At 38.7% G+C, this 17811-nt stretch overlaps 1 protein-coding gene and 1 non-coding gene across 2 annotated transcripts in view; one reads left to right on the top strand and one right to left on the bottom strand.

Moving 5' to 3' along the window:
* Positions 1-17811, top strand: part of Avl9 (AVL9 cell migration associated) — a 47233-nt gene that overhangs the window by 16123 nt on the left and 13299 nt on the right. Inside the window, exons 9-12 of the mRNA XM_032906435.1 lie at positions 9890-9959; positions 10630-11168; positions 15535-15669; positions 17379-17598. Coding sequence (XP_032762326.1) covers positions 9890-9959; positions 10630-11168; positions 15535-15669; positions 17379-17598 — 964 coding nt within the window. The remainder of the gene's footprint in view (positions 1-9889; positions 9960-10629; positions 11169-15534; positions 15670-17378; positions 17599-17811) is intronic.
* Positions 8721-8822, bottom strand: LOC116904653. Its single transcript, XR_004388354.1, has one exon. It is a non-coding gene; the product is annotated as a U6 spliceosomal RNA (small nuclear RNA).

Below are 17811 nucleotides of genomic sequence, written 5' to 3'. Positions count from 1 at the left end.
AATTGTACTGTCACCATAAGAAGTTTAAACTAACTTAAATAGAAAAGGAAATGTGTTGGTTCACTCAGACTTCAGGGTTGATGGTTGATTTGGTGCTTCCAGGGTGTCACAATCTTGGGTTTTCTCTTTGTCCCACAGTCCAGCTGGTTTTACTCAAAGTGATCTCCCTTGTATACAGTAAACTGCCAACAATAATTTGGCTATTTGCTTTCTCAGATATAATACCACTTCCCGAGCTATTGAACATGAATTTGTTCCATCAGCTTGCTATCAAAATTCTGCCTAAACTAATTGGCTTAAACTTGGGTTCCAGACCACTGTGTACGACAAAGAGATGGGATTGCCATAGTCATTGTAGACCTCAGGTCTATGAACTAGGTCTTGTAGCCTACTCTACCTTACCACTTTCTTTTAGGGAAATTTGTTGTTTTTAAGACTTACTTGTTTTTATGTTTATGTGTGTAGGTATATGCATCTGCTTCCATGTTCCTGCAGAAACCAAAAACAGGACATCAGACACTCTGTAGTTGTGGTTACAGGGTACCTAATGTGAGTGCTAGGACTTGAACTCAGGTCTTTAGCAAGAGCAACGGCTGTTCTTAACTATTGAGCCATGATAAAAGTTTTATTGGAAAAGAGGCATAGCAGCTACTGTTTGCTTATTGTTTATAGCTGTTTTCATCCTTTAGAAACAGTTGAGTAGCTGTGAGAAACTATATGGCTAACAAGCCATGTGTCTGACCCTTTATAGAAAAAGTTTGCTGAACTTATGCTTAGACTAATCAGAAGCTGTCCCTGAAATACATCCAGTTTTATATCCCACATTAACTGTATTCAGTGCATCTAAGGTAAAAGGGATGTTGAGGGGTCAGTCATGCACTATGCTCATTATGGCTCATTACCTTAAAGCTTATTACCTTCCTTTGCTCCATAGAGTTTTTTTTTTTTTACAATTAATCTGAGTTGGATGCAAAACTACCTGAAAGAGTCCATCACAGAGCCATTTAAAATGAGTTACAAATCAGCTAATTATGTTGTGTGTTGCATGTTACTCTGGACAATAAAAATTTCCAATACTTTTTATTGTCAAAATGCTTCATGGCACATGAGGCTAAAAGCTATCCAACCTTCAAGTCTGTGACTTTGTTTTTAAGTTTATTTATTGTTACCTAATGAGGATGAGTGTTTTGCCTGTATTTGTATATATTCATTACATGTGTGCCTAATGCCCCCAGAGGACAGAAGAAGGTATCAGATCCCCTGGAACTGGAGTTATATAAGGTTGTGAACTGCTCTGTGGGTGCTGGGAACTGAACCTGGATCACCTGCTAAAGCAGGAAGTGTTCATCACTGAGCTATTTCTCCAGCCCTGTGTTCTATTAACTATGATCCTGTTTTATAGACAAATACAGATTCACTGAAACAAGACTGTAGAACACAATATACAGTCTGTTTTCAAGTTTCCCTAGATGTTTTAACCTCCTTTGCTTTCTTTTTTTTCTTTTTTTTGGGGGGGGCCATGGAGGGAGTTGGGGTGGGACAGGATCTCTAATGTGATCACAGCTGTTTGAAAACTTAATCCCAGTGCCTCCAACATGGGAATCTGGGATTATAAGCATATATTACTACTTGTAGTTATAATAATGTCCTTATGTTAATTCGATTTGCCTAGAAATAATGTAATTATAATACACAAGGTGAAGTAGAGAATTTTTTTATCAATGCAGGTGTTAAGTGTCATTGTGGGGATTTAGGAGAATGGATTTTTACTGTAATTAGGATATTAAGGATTGGGGAAATGGCTCAGTTAGTAAAATGCTTGTGATGCAAGCATGAGCACTTGAGTTCAGATCCCCAGTGTCCATGTGAAAAGAAAAGCTAGCACAGTACCTGTTCTGTAATCTCTGCACTGGAGAAATAGAAATTGACGATCTCTGTCACTTGCTGACTAGCCCATCTGACCAGTCTATGAGCTCCAGATTTAAGTGAGAGACTTTGTCTCAAATGTAATAAGCTGGAGAAACAATGGGAAAAGATACCTGATGTCTCCAGCCTCCACACACATTTAAATGTGTACATGAACACCTACAAACATGAATATGAAATAAGGATTAAAAACACAGGCGTAGGAGCTGGCTCATAGGAGATGACTCAGCAGTTAAGAGTACTAGCTGTTCTTTCACAGTCACAGGGTTTGATTCCCAGTACCCACATGGTAGCTCATAACCATCTGTAATTCCCGTACCAGGGTATCTGACGTTCTCTTCTGCCTTTCTGCAAGCACACATCTGTACAGTACACATTGTTCATGCAGGCAAAACACACATACAGTTTAATTTTTAAAAATTCTGGTGCTCTATTAAAAAAAGAAGAGAAAAAGAAACCCAGACATAGTATCTCAGTCTTGTCATCTCAGGCCTTGGAAGGCTAAGACAGGAGAATGGTGGTAGGCTCCAGAGTAGCCTGGGCTACATGGTAACTGCCCAGTTTTCACACTCTAGATTTTATTTTTCTTGCACTATAGCCTTTGCATTTATTTCTCTGATATCTCTGGCCCATCCCATCAATCTCTTAGTCATTTATCTTGTATAAAAATTACAGATTTAAAGAGTAGTAAGGAGCTGAGTTTTCAATGTCTTTATAGAAAGATAATGAATGAGAGTATCTTACCTCTAACTTTATAGATAAAACGTATAGACAGTTGTTCATTTTCATCTAGGAACCACATGAATCAAGAATCCTATATTGTATTTCTAGTGTCTGCTAGTCTCAAATTATTCTATAGCACAATGGTAGTACATCTAACTCCAAGTCAAATTGTACCATCATTACTTCATACTCTTTTGTTTATTCATATTTATTTAGTTATTATTTATTCACTCCAGATTTTATTCCCCTCCCAGTCTACCCCGGAGAGTTTCACATCTCATACCTCCTCCCCCCTTCCCCCGCCCCCGTACTCCCCTCCCTGCACACACGTGCTCACACGCACACACAGTCTCCACAAGGATGCCCCCACCCAACCACTAAACTTCCTGGAGCCTCCAGTCTCTTGAAGATTAGATGCATCTTCTCTGACTGAATGCAGACCCGGGAGTCCTCTGCTGCATGTCTTGGAGGCCTCATCTCAGCTGGTGTGTGCTGTCTGGTTGGTGACCCAGTGTCTGAGAGGTCTCAGGGGTCCAGGGTAATTGAGACTGCTGGTCCTCCTACAGGGTTGCCCCCTCTGCTCCTTAGCTTCCACCAGCTTTTCCCTAATTCAGCCAGAGGGGTCAGCAGCTTCTGTTCATTGGTTGAGCACACATATCTTCATCTGACTCTTTCAGCAGGTCCCTTGTTGTGAGTGCTCCATAGCTTCAGTAATAGTGTGAGGGCTTGTGGCCTCCCCTTGAGCTGGATCCCACTTTGGACCTGTCACTGGACCTCCTTTTTCTCAGTCTTTTCTCCATTTTTGTCCCTGCAGTTTTCTCAGACAAGAAGACTTATGGGTCAGAGTTTGGCTGTGGGATAGCAACCACATTCCTCGCTTGATGCCCTGTCTTTCTGCTGGAGGTAGATTCAATAAGTTCCCTCTCACCACTGTAGGGCCTTTTATCTAGGGTCCCCGACTTTGAGTCCTGATAGTCTCTGGTACATTCTAGAGGGTCCTCCCAACCTCCTTCCTCCCAAGGTCTCCTGTTTTCATTCTTTCTGCTGGCCCTCAGGGCTTCCGTCCTTCTCCCCCCCCAATCCAGATCATGTTCCCATCTCCCTCCCACCCCCATCTCCTTTCCCTCCCCTGTCCCTCCCTTGTGGTTGCTTTCTTCTCCCTCCCAAGTGGAACTAAGGCGTCCTCACTTGGGCCCTTCAGCTTATTGACCTTTTTCAGTTCTGTGGACTGTATCTTGGGTATTCTGTACTTTTTTTTTTTTTTTTTGACTAATATCCACTTATTAGTGAGAACATGCTGTGCATGGCCTTTTGTGTCTGAATTACCTCACTCCAGATGACATTTTCTAGTTCCATCCATTTGCCTGCTAAATTCAGGATGTCCTCATTCTTAATAGCTGAGTAGTATTCCATTGTGTAAATGAACCACATTTTCTGTATCCATTCTTCTATAGTGGGACATCTAGATTGTTTCCAGCTTCTGGCTATCTCAAATAAGGCTGCTATGAACATAGTGGAACATGTGCCCCTGTGGCATGGTGGGGCATCTTTGGGGTATATTCCTAAGAATGGTATTTCTGGATCTTTAGGTGGGTCTATTTACAATTTTCTGAGGAACCTCCAAATTGATTTCTAGAGTGGTTGCAATCCCACCAGCAATGGAGGAGTGTTCCTCTTTCTCCACATCCTCGCCAACATGTGTTGTCACCTGAGGTTTTGATCTTAGCCATTCTGACTAGTGTGAGGTGGAATCTCAGGGTTGTTTTGATTTGCATTTCTCTGATCATTAAGGACTTTGAACATTTCTTTAGGTGCTTCTCAGCTATTTGAGATTCCACTATTGTGAATTCTTGGTTTAGTTCTTTACCCCATTTTTTGATTGGGTTGTTTGGTGTTTTGGTGGTTAGCTTCTTGAGTTCTTTATATATTTTGGATATTAGCCCTCTATCAGTTGTGGGGTTGGTGAAGATTTTTTTCCCAATCTATAGGATGCTGATTTGTCTCATTGACTATGTCCTTTGCCTTACAGAAGCTTTCCAGTTTCATGAGGTCTCATTTATCAATTCTTGATCTTAGAGCATAAGCCATTGGAGTTCTGTTTAGGAAAATTTTGCCTCTGCCAATGAGTTCAAGGCTTTTTCCCACTTTTATTAGATTCAGTGTATCTGGTTTTATGTTGAGATCCTTGATCCACTTGGACTTGAACTTTGTGCATGGTGACAAATATGGGTCTATTTTTATTTTTCTACATACAGACATCCAGCTAGACTAGATGCTTTCTTTTTTCCGTTGTATTTATCAAAGATCAAGTGTGCGTAAGTGTGTGATTTTATTTCTGGGTCTTCAGTTCTATACCATTGATCAACCTGTCTGTCTCTATACCAATACCATGCAGTTTTTATCACTATCGCTCTAGTAGAGCTTAAGGTCAGGGGTGGTGATTTCCCCAGCCATTCTATTTTGTTAGGAATTGTTTTCACTATTCTGGTGTTTTTGCCTTTCCAGATGAATTTGAGAATTGTCTTCATGTCTTTGAAGAATTGTGTTGGGATTTTGATGGGGATTGCATTGAATCTATAGATTGCTTTTGATAGGATGGCCATTTTCACTAGGTTAATTATGCCAATCCATGAACGTAGGAGATCTCTCCATTTTCTGAGATCTTCGATTTCTTTCTTGAGAGACTTGACGTTCTTATCATAAAGGTCTTTTACTTGCTTGGTTAGAGTTATCCCAAGATATTTTATATTATCTGTGGCTATTTTGAAGGAAATTGTTTCCCTAATTTCTTTCTCAGCCTGTTTATCATTTGTACAAAGGAAGGCTACTGATTTATTTGAGTTAATTTTATATCTGGCCACTTTGCTAAAGTTGTTTATCAGCTGGAGAAGTTCTCTGGTAGAATTTTTGGGGTCCCTTATATACTATACTATAATATCATCTGCAAATAGTGATACCTTTAATTCGTCTTTGCCAACTTGTATCCCCTTGATCTCTTTTTGTTGTCTCATTGTTCTACCTTACTATATTGAATAGATGTGGGAAGAGTGGGCATCCTTTTCTTTATTCATTTTTTTAAGATCTGTCTTATATTTAACTATGTGTCTATGTGTGTATCTGTGTATATAAGTGAAGCTGTGCTCAGAATCCAGGAGATCTTTGGATCCTCTGGAACTGGAATTATAAGCACTTTTAGACCACCTAATGTGGATTCTGGGAATCTACTCATGTCTTCTGCTAAAGTAGAATATTTTAACCACTGGACTGTCTTCCTAGTCCTGCCTCTTTTTCCCATTTTTTTTCTTGAATTTCATGACATTGGGACTTTTTAATTGATCTATATCTGTGTGGGTTTATGTACACTTATATGCAGGTATGAGAACCTGTGCCTGCATGGGTGGCTAGCAGAGGGTAATGCTTATCCTCATCTATCAATCACCCTATTCATTTTGCGTCAAGATCTCTTTTTAACCTGGGACTTTATTTTTTTTTTTTTTTTTTTTTCTGTGTGAAAATATTTAATTCTGAGCAGTTACAGGTGCTTTACTAATATATATACACACATATATATACATATATATATATATATATATATATGAACATAATCTGAAAAATTTTCAAAATAAAAAAATAAAGCCAGGAAAGATAAGCAGAACTACAATTAATATAGCCCCTGAGAACTATCCCTAAGACAACAAAAGGAAGCATACACAGTAATTCTGGTAAGATTAAAACCAGTAGATGGGAGTTGGGGATTGGCTCAGTGGTAGGCGCTGACCCTGGGTTCGGGTCCCCAGCTCCAAAAAAAAAAAAAAAAAACCAGTAGATGTTACAATGTACACACTCTGTTGAGAATTTTTTAGGTTTGTCAGTCTTACAAGAAAGGGATTACAGTGAGTAGGAAAAAAAGGACAGGTGTATGAAAAAAGTTAAAATATTAAAACAGAAGAAGAATGTATACGGTACAATTAAGTTATATGGGTCTGAATATTTATTTATAATAATAGCTTAAAACTGAATATTGATTGAATAAAACTAAACAATGTAAATGAATTAAGGATTAATAGGAGTGTGTATGAGATTCCTCATTAAATATGCAAAACTGACAGTTCTGGAAACTTTGCCATTGAGAAATTTTCTTGCATCTACCTAACTAGCAGTAAGCATACTGATTTTCTACTTCTGGCATTAGAACTGGGGACTGGCCAGATCAGCAGGACCTCTTTTTGCACTTATGTGTCATGCAGATCCATTTTAAATCGCATCACAATACCAATTGTGCTGAACAGAAATAGAAAGCAAATTAATTCCTGTTCTGTACAACGGTAATAATCTAGCCAGTGCAATAATGACTCTAATTATGAAATAACTACATATATAAAATCATTTCCCTTAGCAATAAAAATATAAAATATATCAAAATAACTTTAAAAAGAAGACAAAAGACATGGTTTTTTTTTTCAAGAAAATAGAAAGATTTCCCTGGGTTTGCTAAGAATTTTCTCATATTTTACATATGTGAGTGGTCACTGTTATACAGCATGAGTCTTCTAATAAAGTTTTCTCTGCCAATGAGGCCTTTCCTTAGGACCTGCCATGCTCACGTGACACTTATTCTCCTTCCGTCTGAATTGTCACTTATTTATAGATTTTTTTTTTTTTTATTATTAACTTGAGTATTTTTATATACATTTCGAGTGTTATTCCTTTCCCGGTTTTCCAGGCAAACATCCCTCCCCCCTCCCCCCTTCCCTTATGGGTGTTCCTCCCAACCCTCCCCCATTGCTGCCCTCTCCCAACAGTCTAGTTCACTAGGGGTTCAGTCTTAGCAGGACCCAGGGCCCCTTCCACTGGTGCTCTTACTAGGATATTCATTGCAACCCACGAGGTCAGAGTCCAGGGTCAGTCCATGTATAGTCTTTGGGTAGTGGCTTAGTCCCTGGAAGCTCTGGTTGGTTGGCATTGCTGGGTACATATGGGGTCTTGAGCTCCTTGCTCTTCCAGTTCTTTTCTCTGATTCCTTCAACAGGGGTCCTGTTCTCAGTTCAGTGGTTTCCTGCTGGCATACGCCTCTGTATTTGCTGTATTCTGGCTGTGTCTCTCAGGAGCCGATCTGCATTCACATTTTGATCATCCGTCTTGAGTTTCATTTGTTCTAGGCATCTAGGGTAATTCAAGCATTTGGGCTAATAGCCACTTATCAATGAGTACATACCATGTATGTCTTTTCTGTGATTGGGTTAACTCACCAGGATGATAGTTTCCAGTTCCAACCATTTGCCTATTTAATTTCACAAAGTCATTGTTTTTGATGGCTGAGTAATATTCCATTGTGTAGATGTACCACATTTTCTGTATCCATTCCTCTGTTGAAGGGCATCTGGGTTCTTTTCCAGCTTCTGGCTATTATGAATAAATTACAAGATGAATATAGTGGAGCACGTGTTTTTTTATATGTTGGGGCATCTTTTGGGTATATGCCCAAGAGAGGTATAGCTGGATCCTCAGGCAGTTCAATGTCCAATTTTCTGAGGAACCTCCAGACTGATTTCCAGAATGGTTGTAGCAGTCTGCAACCCCACCAACAATGGAGGAGTGTTCCCCTTTCTCCACATCCTCGCCAGCATTTGCTGTCACCTGAGTTTTTGATCTTAGCCATTCTCACTGGTGTGAGGTGAAATCTCAGGGTTGTTTTGATTTGCATTTCCCTTATGACTAGCGATGTTGAACATTTCTTTAGGTGTTTCTCAGCCATTCGGCATTCCTCAGCTGTGAATTCTCTGTTTAGCTCTGAACCCCATTTTTTAATAGGGTTATTTGTCTCCCTGCTGTCTAACTTCTTCAGTTCTTTGTATATTTTGGATATAAGCCCTCTATCTGTTGTAGGATTGGTAAAGATCTTTTCCCAATCTGTTGGTTGCCGTTTTGGGACTTTTATTTCTTAAGATATACAGGAAACCAGCAAGCCTCAGCAATCAGCTAGGCTCTGCCCACCTCAGAGCTGCTCTTTACAAGTTTGATATGTGGGGGCATTGGAACTGGAACTTCAGTCCTTATGATTGACACCTTTTTAAATTATGGAATGCTTCATGAATTTGCATGTCATCTTTGCAAGGGGTCATTTCTCTGTATAGTTCCAATTTTAATATCTATGGTGTTGAAGTGGGTGCAATTGGCACTTTTAAAAAGGATCTACTTGAGTATTACAGAATTAAATGTGTAATTGTTTTCTTGTGGTTACTTTCATTTTAAACATTTTTAGCAAGATGCTAGATCAATGATGATATGACGTCAGTGTTACACAACCGTATGGTTCTTTGATAATAGGAGTTTTGATCATTTGGTTAATTAAGTTGACAAACTACCTTAACCAATAATTCATGGGACAATGACTCTAACATGTTGTGACTATTCTGTTGCCCAACCTACCATGGTCATTTAGTGTCGGTTGGCAGTACTTTCTAAGTTATAATTTTTTTTTATTTATTAAAACTTTATTATAAAGAACTTGAGATTTTTTTTTTAAATCATGAAATTAACTAGACCCAAAGTCTGGTTAACTCAGTGTGTGTCTCTGCATGTGTATGTTTGCACTCCCACCGTCACCAAAGCGTATAGAAGTCAGAGGACAGCCTTTGCAGATGGTTTTTCTTCTTCTACCATGCAGGACACACAGATTAAACTGAGATGGCACTTTTATCCTTTGAATCACCATCAGACCTTATTGGCAGATTTTATCTGAATTGTGGGTGGTTGATTGTTGTTGTTGTTGTGTTGTTTTAAAACATGACTCGTTTGTTATTGTTGTTGTTTGTTGGGGAGGTCCTTAAATCATCCAAATCGTTATATTTCTCTCATTTTTTAGGGGTGTCATTTACTAATCTACTAGCTACTTTTATATAATTAGTATTTATTTATTTGCTTTGCTTTGCATCCTGATAGCAGCTTCTTCTCTTACTCTCATGTATATCAACCCGCCATGGCATATCACATTGCAGCAGGACTAGGTGCATCTTCCGTTGAGGCTATACAAGGCAGCCTCATTAGGGGAAGAGAATCCAGAAGCAGGCCACAGAGTCGGAGACAGCCCTGCGCCAGTTGTCAGGGCTTCCCCATGAAGACTAAGCGTACATCTGTTCATAGGCTTTTTAAGTATTATTCTTATGCAAAGGATCCTCCCCTTATATATTATTACAGCCTTGTGAATTTTCTAATTTAATTTCATTTGGATCCATTTCAGGTTCTGTTTTACATTTCTCCAGTGAATAGGTTGGTGGGTGCACTAATGACTGTGCTATCCCTTTTTCCAGGTAAGCGGGTAGCCATTGCTACTTTTGCTTAATGTTATTGGAATTTCAACTTTTTAATAATAAAAATAGACAAAAAGTAAACTCATTAGGGTTAACCTTTCCAGTTCTTTTGGCAATATGTTTTTTTCATTTACCCTGGTTTTCCTTCCTTACTTTAATTTTAACATTGGGGGTGGGAGTGGGGTGGCTGTAAGCCTTGTCATGCTGGTGGTCAGAGGACATCCTGTGAGAATGTACCCTCCATTGTGTGTTGTGGTATTCAGTCTAGATCTTCAGGCTTGGTTTGGCAACAAGCACCCTTACCCGTCTTGCCAGCTCCCATCTTTCCTTTGTTTGTTTGGTTGGTTGGTTGGTTGCTTGGTTGGTTTGGGTTTTAAGATAATAGTTTCTCTGTGCAGCCCTGGCTGTCATAACTCACTTTGTAGACCAGGCTGGCTTCAAACTCAGAGAGCTGCGTGCCTCTGCCTCACAAATACTGGGATTAATTTGTGGGCCACCACACCCAACTTCCCAGCTTTTCCTTTTTTAATAGAAATTTCATTTTAAAAGATGCAAATATAGCTTTTGGAAACTTTTTATAGGAAATTTCCACTGTATAAAACAGAAACTACACTTTATTTTCTTCCATATTATTATAAGCCAAGCTGTTCTTCAATATTTTATATTTTAGGCATGATTGAGCATGGTCTCAGTGACTGTTCTCAGTATAGACCCCGAAAGAGTATGTCTGAAGATGCTGGACTTCAGGAAAGTAATCCCTCTGCAGATGATTTTATTTCTGAGTCTACTTCTGACAACTTAAATACCAGCTTGGGAACTGTCACAAGAATCGTGGCAGTAAACCATGGAGAAGATGCTGTTCCTCCGACGGAGAAGCCTTACTTCCAGGTAGAAGGTAACAACAACAAAGGACAAGAACACAGTGACACTGGCCGATATTTGGAACTTCCACCTCGACCATCTCCAGAGTCTTCAGAAAGTGACTGGGAAACTTTGGATCCTAGTGTCTTAGAGGATGCCAGCTTGAAAGAAAGGGAGCAGATGGGCTCAGACCAGACACACTTATTCCAAAAGGACTCTGTGCCCTCAGACAGTCCTCCAATCACAGTACAGCCTCAAGCTAATACCAGGCAGGTGGTCCTGATACCAGGGCTCATTTCTGGTTTGGAAGAAGACCAATATGGCATGCCTCTGGCCATCTTTACAAAGGTAAAATGGAGTATCCTTAATTGAGACATTGATTATAACGAGACTAAAGAACTTTTAAAATTATTGTGTTTATATTATAATTAATATGAGATCTTTGGGGATGAACAAGAAAGGAAAAGTTATGATTAATAAGTGATGTGTTGGGGGTTGGGGATTTAACTCAGTGGTAGAGCACTTGCCTAGCAAGCGCAAGGCCCTGGGTTCGGTCCCCAGCTCCGGAAAAAAAAAAAAAAAAGTGATGTGTTTGTGTGAAGTTGGCAAGGGGTTAAATGAACCTTGACATACCTGGGAAGAGGAAATCTTAACTGAAAAAACACCTCCATAAGATTGGCAAGTCTGTAGGGCATTTTCTTAGTCAAACATTGCTGTGGGAGGGCCTGCCCCCCTATGGTTGGTACCATTATTGGGCAGATAGTTTTGGATTGTTTAAGAGCAGACTGAGGAAGCCATGGGAGATAAGCTGGTAGTAACGTTCTTGCATGATTTCTGCTCTAATTTCACTCAGTGATGGATGTGACCTGAGAGTTGTAAGGTGAAATAGACCCCCTCTTTCCCAATTTGCTTTTGGTCATGGTATATTATCACAGCAATAGAAACCCTAAGAAAATATATATACATATGCCATGTGTACCTAGTGTCCAAACAATACTAGATCTCTGGAAAGTGGAGTGAGAGATAGTTGGGACCTATCATTAAGGTGCACCTAGACCCAGGCCCTCTGCAAAGCATCAGGTGCTATTAGCAGTTGAGCCCTCCTTCCCACCCCAAATTGTACAATTTCTTTAACTGCTGTTATTTCTGCATCTCTAAGAGCACTTCTTGTCAGGAGGCAAATGGACTGAAAAATTTTGGTTTTGAGGGTCAGGTTACTCAAAGTGATCTGGATTTTTTTCAATAAACCATGTTAGCTATTAGTTAGATTTGTGTGCTTTATGCCAGTACTAAATAAGTGGTAGGCTTACCACTGTTATTGTGATAAATAAGTCATTTTTCCTCTTTGGTTTCATCTTGTGTGTTGAGTAAAACCCAGTGTGTTGCTTAATCACACTTCTAACTACAAATACTGATCCTTTTGGTCAATAACTTTGGAAGATAAGATGCTCTAAAAACTAAATTTTTTAAGCTCTTTTCCTCTTGGGATTCTTTTACTTTCTTATTTATTTTTATCTTATATGTATAAAGTTTTGCCTGTATGTATACGTGTGCATACAGTGCCTGCTCAGATCAGAAGGAGGTGTCAGATCCCCTGGAGCTCAGGTGACAGAAGGTTGTGAGCTACCATGTGGGTGCAGCTAATATCCTGTGCTCTGACTCTGCTTTTGCTTTTGAGAAGGGCGTGGTTTTGTTGTTGTTGTTCTCGTTGTTATTGTTGTGTGTGTGTGTGTGTGTGTGTGTGAGTACACGTGTGTGCGTGCGCGCATTAGAGGTTACACCAGATTGTTAAATAATTTGTATGGCTTTTTTCTGAGAGCTTATTTAAGAAATACACAGAAGGGGCTGGAGAAATGGCTCAGAGGTTAAGAGCACTGACTTAAGAGCTCTTCTAGAGGTCCTGAGTTCAATTCTCAGCAACCACATGATGGCTCACAACCATATGTAATGGGATCTGGTGCCCTCTTCTGATGTGTCTGAAGACAGCTACAATGTACTCACATATATAAAATAATAAGTCTTTTTTAAAAAAGAAGTAACAGACTGGCTGAGGAAGTGATGAGTCTAGAAACATCTATTCCAGCAGACCAAGAGAAAATTGAAACAAATCATGCCTGTATACTCATGCTTTGCTGCTATGCAAAATGAATGAGCAGAGGAACACTGAAACGAGGGATGGAGTAAGATAAACTGAAAAAGAGAGACAGAATAGCATTTGGGGGTGTGGAAGTCCAGTATTGAAGGCCTTCCTTCTGTTTCCTCCTGATTTAGTACTGGAGTTGGGCACATGCTGCAACTAACACTAACACTTAACATGTTAAGTGTTAGGACTGGAATCCTTTTCTGTTTAATTTCCTGTGTCAGCTTTCCTCTCTAATTACAAATCTTTTAGTAAAATCAGTTGATGTACTGTAAAAACTATGATTAGAAGTTACTTTGTTTTAATTTCTATATGCCAATTTAAAACAAGGCATCTTAAATAGTGAAGTTTAGTTATCTTAGCCATGTGTGGTGGCACATGACTGTGACCCAGCACTTTGGTAGCAGAGGCATGAGGATCCTGAGTTTGAGGCCAGCCCAAGATACATAGCAGGATCATATCTCAGACAATAAAAAGTTATGTAACTTCTCAACTTGTAATTGAATATAGCATTTTTTTTTTAGTATTTGGATATTTGAAGGGGAGATGAATAATATTCCATTATAGTCCACCCTACTTTTTTATTTATTCACTCACTTCTGAGAATATAGATAGGCAAATATCTCAATAATGTTTGCTTGTAATTTTTATCTTTATAACTTGTGTATTAGTGTATGTTTATCATACATGATAATTATTCTGTGGTTTTTGTCTTGTTTTGTCAGTATATGTTACCATTTCAAGTATGGGTATTGAATTGTCTTAGATAAGTGGGAAGCCAGGAGTAGGTTTGGATATAAAATCTGGTCTTTTGAGCTTGAAGGGCTCGAGACCCCATATGTACAACAATGCCAAGCAACCAGAGCTTCCAGGGACTAAGCCACTACCTAAAGACTATACATGGACCGACCCTGGACTCTGACCTCATAGGTAGCAATGAATATCCTAGTAAGAGCACCAGTGGAAGGGGAAGCCCTGGGTCCTGCTAAGACTGAACCCCCAGTGAACTCTACTGTTGAGGGGAGGGGCGGCAATGGGGGAGGGTTGGAGGAACACCCATAAGGAAGGGGGGGGGAGGGGATGTTTGCCCGGAAACCGGGAAAGGGAATAACACTCAAAATGTATATAAGAAATACTCAAGTTAATAAAAAAAAAAAAAAAAAATATCTGTTCTTTTGGATAAAGACTTATATTCTTCTATAATCATATTCCAGCACCTTCCAAAGGTTTTAGCTAAATTGAACATCATAAAAAGAAAAATAATACCATATTAAAACTGTTTTGAACAGTTGTATTAATATGCAATATTTTCATATAGTTCAATAGGAAAAAGGTCCAAAGCACCTGTAATAAAATTTTCTGTGGACTGAGGATGTAGAATGCATGCCTAGCATACACCCAGCACAGGATTTAACCCCTAGAACCAAAAACCAAATGATTCCTAACCCATCTCTTCTGCCCATCTGCCTTCTCTGGTAGCTATGAGTATTACCAATATTGTGCTTCCTTCTAGTGGTATTTTTATAGCACAAAGAAATATATAGACTTTCCCTTACCCCTTTTACACAATGATTGTCTGTGCCCATCTTTCTCTACCCCTTGATCACTTTTACATTTCTGAGAATTGAACTTTATCACTTTTTTAGCTTTAGAATGTTCTAGCTAGAAATATATCTAATCCAGTTTTCATGAAGTTATTATTCCTGTTTATAAAAAGTACTATATTAAATAATTTAAAAATATGTCAACAGATGAGCAGGCATGTCTATAGGATAAATTTAGGTAAAGTATTGGGCAGAAGGATGTGTGTGTTTTTTCGAGACAAGGTTCTTGCAGCCCAGTTGAAATATTCACAGGAAAATAGAAACTGTTGCTGAAAGATTCTGAATCAGAATAGGTTTTCAGTAAGTCTGATGGTTTATGTATAACCTCAGACTACAAACAGGATGAGAGGTTCAACAGCTCTGTCCTGCATTTATGCCCAGATCATTCCCACTGACCACACCCTTAACTCTAGGGATTGGGATGGGTTGGGCTTGCTTTCGGTTGGGTGGTTTGTAGATTCAAATGCCTTTTGAAGATTAGTGATTCAGCTATAATTTTAAGGCAGTGCTTTTTCAAATGTAAGTTGGATACTTTTACTTTAATTTGTAGCAAGTATTTTGACATATTTTTGCTTTGTGTCTAATAGTAAACTGGATGCTTTACTATTCTCATTGCACATTGGTGACTGTGTGAAGATGTATGCTTTAAAATTCTTAACTGCTTTCTATTAGACAACATACTTTTTAATGGATGTAATATGTTTAATTCCCTAAATTAAAAGAAAGTCAGACTTTAAATTGAACCAAGAATGAAGGGATCAAGTAAGATGGCCTTACAGAGGCTTGGCCATTTATGAAGAAAACGAGCTAATCACTAGCTGGACGTACTGCAGTCAAGGCGAGCCATTGCTCTGTGAATACTAATGAGTCAAAGATTAAATGGGCAGCAGAGAAGAATGGACATTTCTTGCATGAAAAGAGGAGTAGCTGTGTTTTTCACATTTCTCTTATTTTCTCTTGTAATCCATAGGGATATCTGTGTTTGCCTTACATGGCACTGCAGCAGCATCATCTTCTCTCTGATGTCACTGTTCGGGGATTTGTGGCTGGAGCTACTAACATCCTTTTTCGACAACAGAAGCACCTCAGTGATGCCATTGTGGAAGTACGTTTATGTCTGAGTATATGAACTCTCGGCCTGCTGGTTCACTATTTTTTCCTAAATATAATTATGAACCTATTATAAACAACATTAATAAGAAAAATAATATTCTAGTCATTTTAATTTTATATTTGTTTGAGTTTTTGGTTTTGTGTTGTTTTGGTTTTGTTTGGTTTTGAGACAGGGTCTCTACTTAACCCTGGCTGGCCTGGAATGTACTTTGTAGACCAAGCTAGCCTTGAACTCAGAGATCTGCTTGCCAGTTCCTCCTAAGTATTGGGATTAAAGGCATACTTCACTATATCCACTTTATATATATTAACTGATCTTAATTTTCCTAGCAGCCCTATAAGATAAATACTGTCTACATTTTGCACATACATAAGCTGAGGGACACAATTAAGTACTTGTCCCATTATCAAAAAACTGATAAATGCTTGAGCAAGGATTCCAGCCCGAGCAAACCAGGCCTATCATGGTCTCAATGCCTTATTAAAATGTGAAATTTTTTTTCAGAACAATTTAAACACATACCCTGCTTAATATGTTCCTGATATTAAAGAACTTCATAGCAGTTATTCAATTCTGTATCACTATTTTTAATTTTTTTTTTTTTTTTGGAGCTGAGGACCGAACCCAGGGCCTTGTGCTTGCTAGGCAAGTGCTCTACCACTGAGCTAAATCCCCAACCCCTATTTTTAAATTTTTTAATTCATTTAATTTCACAATTCAAAATGTTGGGATTATTTAACTGCACTAAGGTTTTTATAATTACTAACAGATTTATTATTATCCCCAATATAAATGAGAGAAAAAAAATTTATACCAGATAGGAGGGTACAGTGGGAGAGCACAAAGTGCTTAACATTCATAAGTTGATTGATCCAAAACTAACTTTTCGGGTGAATTCACTTGAAGAGCAGTTGCTAAGTATGTGTAAGATCCTAAGTTTAATCACCAGCAGCTAAAGAAGAGAACAAAACCTTGCCAGTTAGGTAGGGGTGTGTGTGTGTGTGTGTGTGTGTGTGTGTGTGTGTGTGTGTGTGTGTGTGTGTGTGTGTGTGTGTGTGTTTAGTATTAAAAGTATTTTGAAGTATACATACCCTCAAAATGGAAAATTTGAAGGAATTATAACTAAACTTGTTCTTTTCCATGTTAATATAAGGGCAAGTTTCATTGTGTATGTATTATATTTTCCAAAGTAAGTATACTATCAAAGATTTTAAAAGCATGAATTACTTTCATAGTTCAAAGTCATGTTCTTAGTTGCACATATATTTTCTGTAAGTCTTTTCTTAAGACTTATTTATATGTGTGCTTATTTTGCCTGCATGCACCTGTGTGCACACTAGGTGACCATGGACATCAGAAGAGCGTGTCAGATTCCCTGGAACTGAATGGATATAAGCAACCCTGTGAGGCTGTTAACCAAACACAGATCATTCCCAAGAATAGCAAGTGCTCTTAACCACTGAGCCAACTATCCCCCTCTACCTGTAATTTCTAAAATTAGAAAAGGCACTCTTTTCCATAAAAAGAGAGAATATATAGAAACCTCAGTGTACAAGCCTGTCTCTTTCTTAGATTCATCCTTTGAGAATGTTGTTACTCATATTTTTTTATTCCAGTACCAATTCCCCAGTAGTTCCTTTTTATAATGTGGCATGGATATCTGTGTCCTAACTCTGACTTGTATCTGGATACTCTTCTAGGTAGAAGAAGCACTGATCCAGATCCATGATCCAGAACTTAGGAAGCTGCTTAACCCAACAACTGCAGACCTAAGGTTTGCAGATTACCTAGTGAGGCATGTGACTGAGAACCGGGATGATGTCTTCCTGGATGGCACAGGCTGGGAGGGAGGTGATGAATGGATCCGGGCCCAGTTTGCGGTCTACATCCACGCTCTGCTGGCTGCTACACTGCAGTTAGGTAAGAAGCACTTAGCCACAATTCTTCCTATAAGCCTTCTAAGAAATAGGTGTTCATAGTTAGAAAATTATTGGTACCCATACAGATGTAATGACTCTTTGACATTTTGAGTACTTTATATCCCCCCAAATCTTTCCTTTACATATGTTTTGAACTTTGATTTTATAGTTCAGTGTAGTCTTTACAAAAGTGAGTCTATTTAAACATATTATC

Source organism: Rattus rattus, chromosome 6 (genome assembly GCF_011064425.1).
Source record: "Rattus rattus isolate New Zealand chromosome 6, Rrattus_CSIRO_v1, whole genome shotgun sequence".
Lineage (NCBI taxonomy): Eukaryota > Metazoa > Chordata > Mammalia > Rodentia > Muridae > Rattus > Rattus rattus.
The sequence above is the reverse complement of the archived record's forward strand: the minus strand, read 5'-3'. Positions and strand labels throughout refer to the sequence as shown.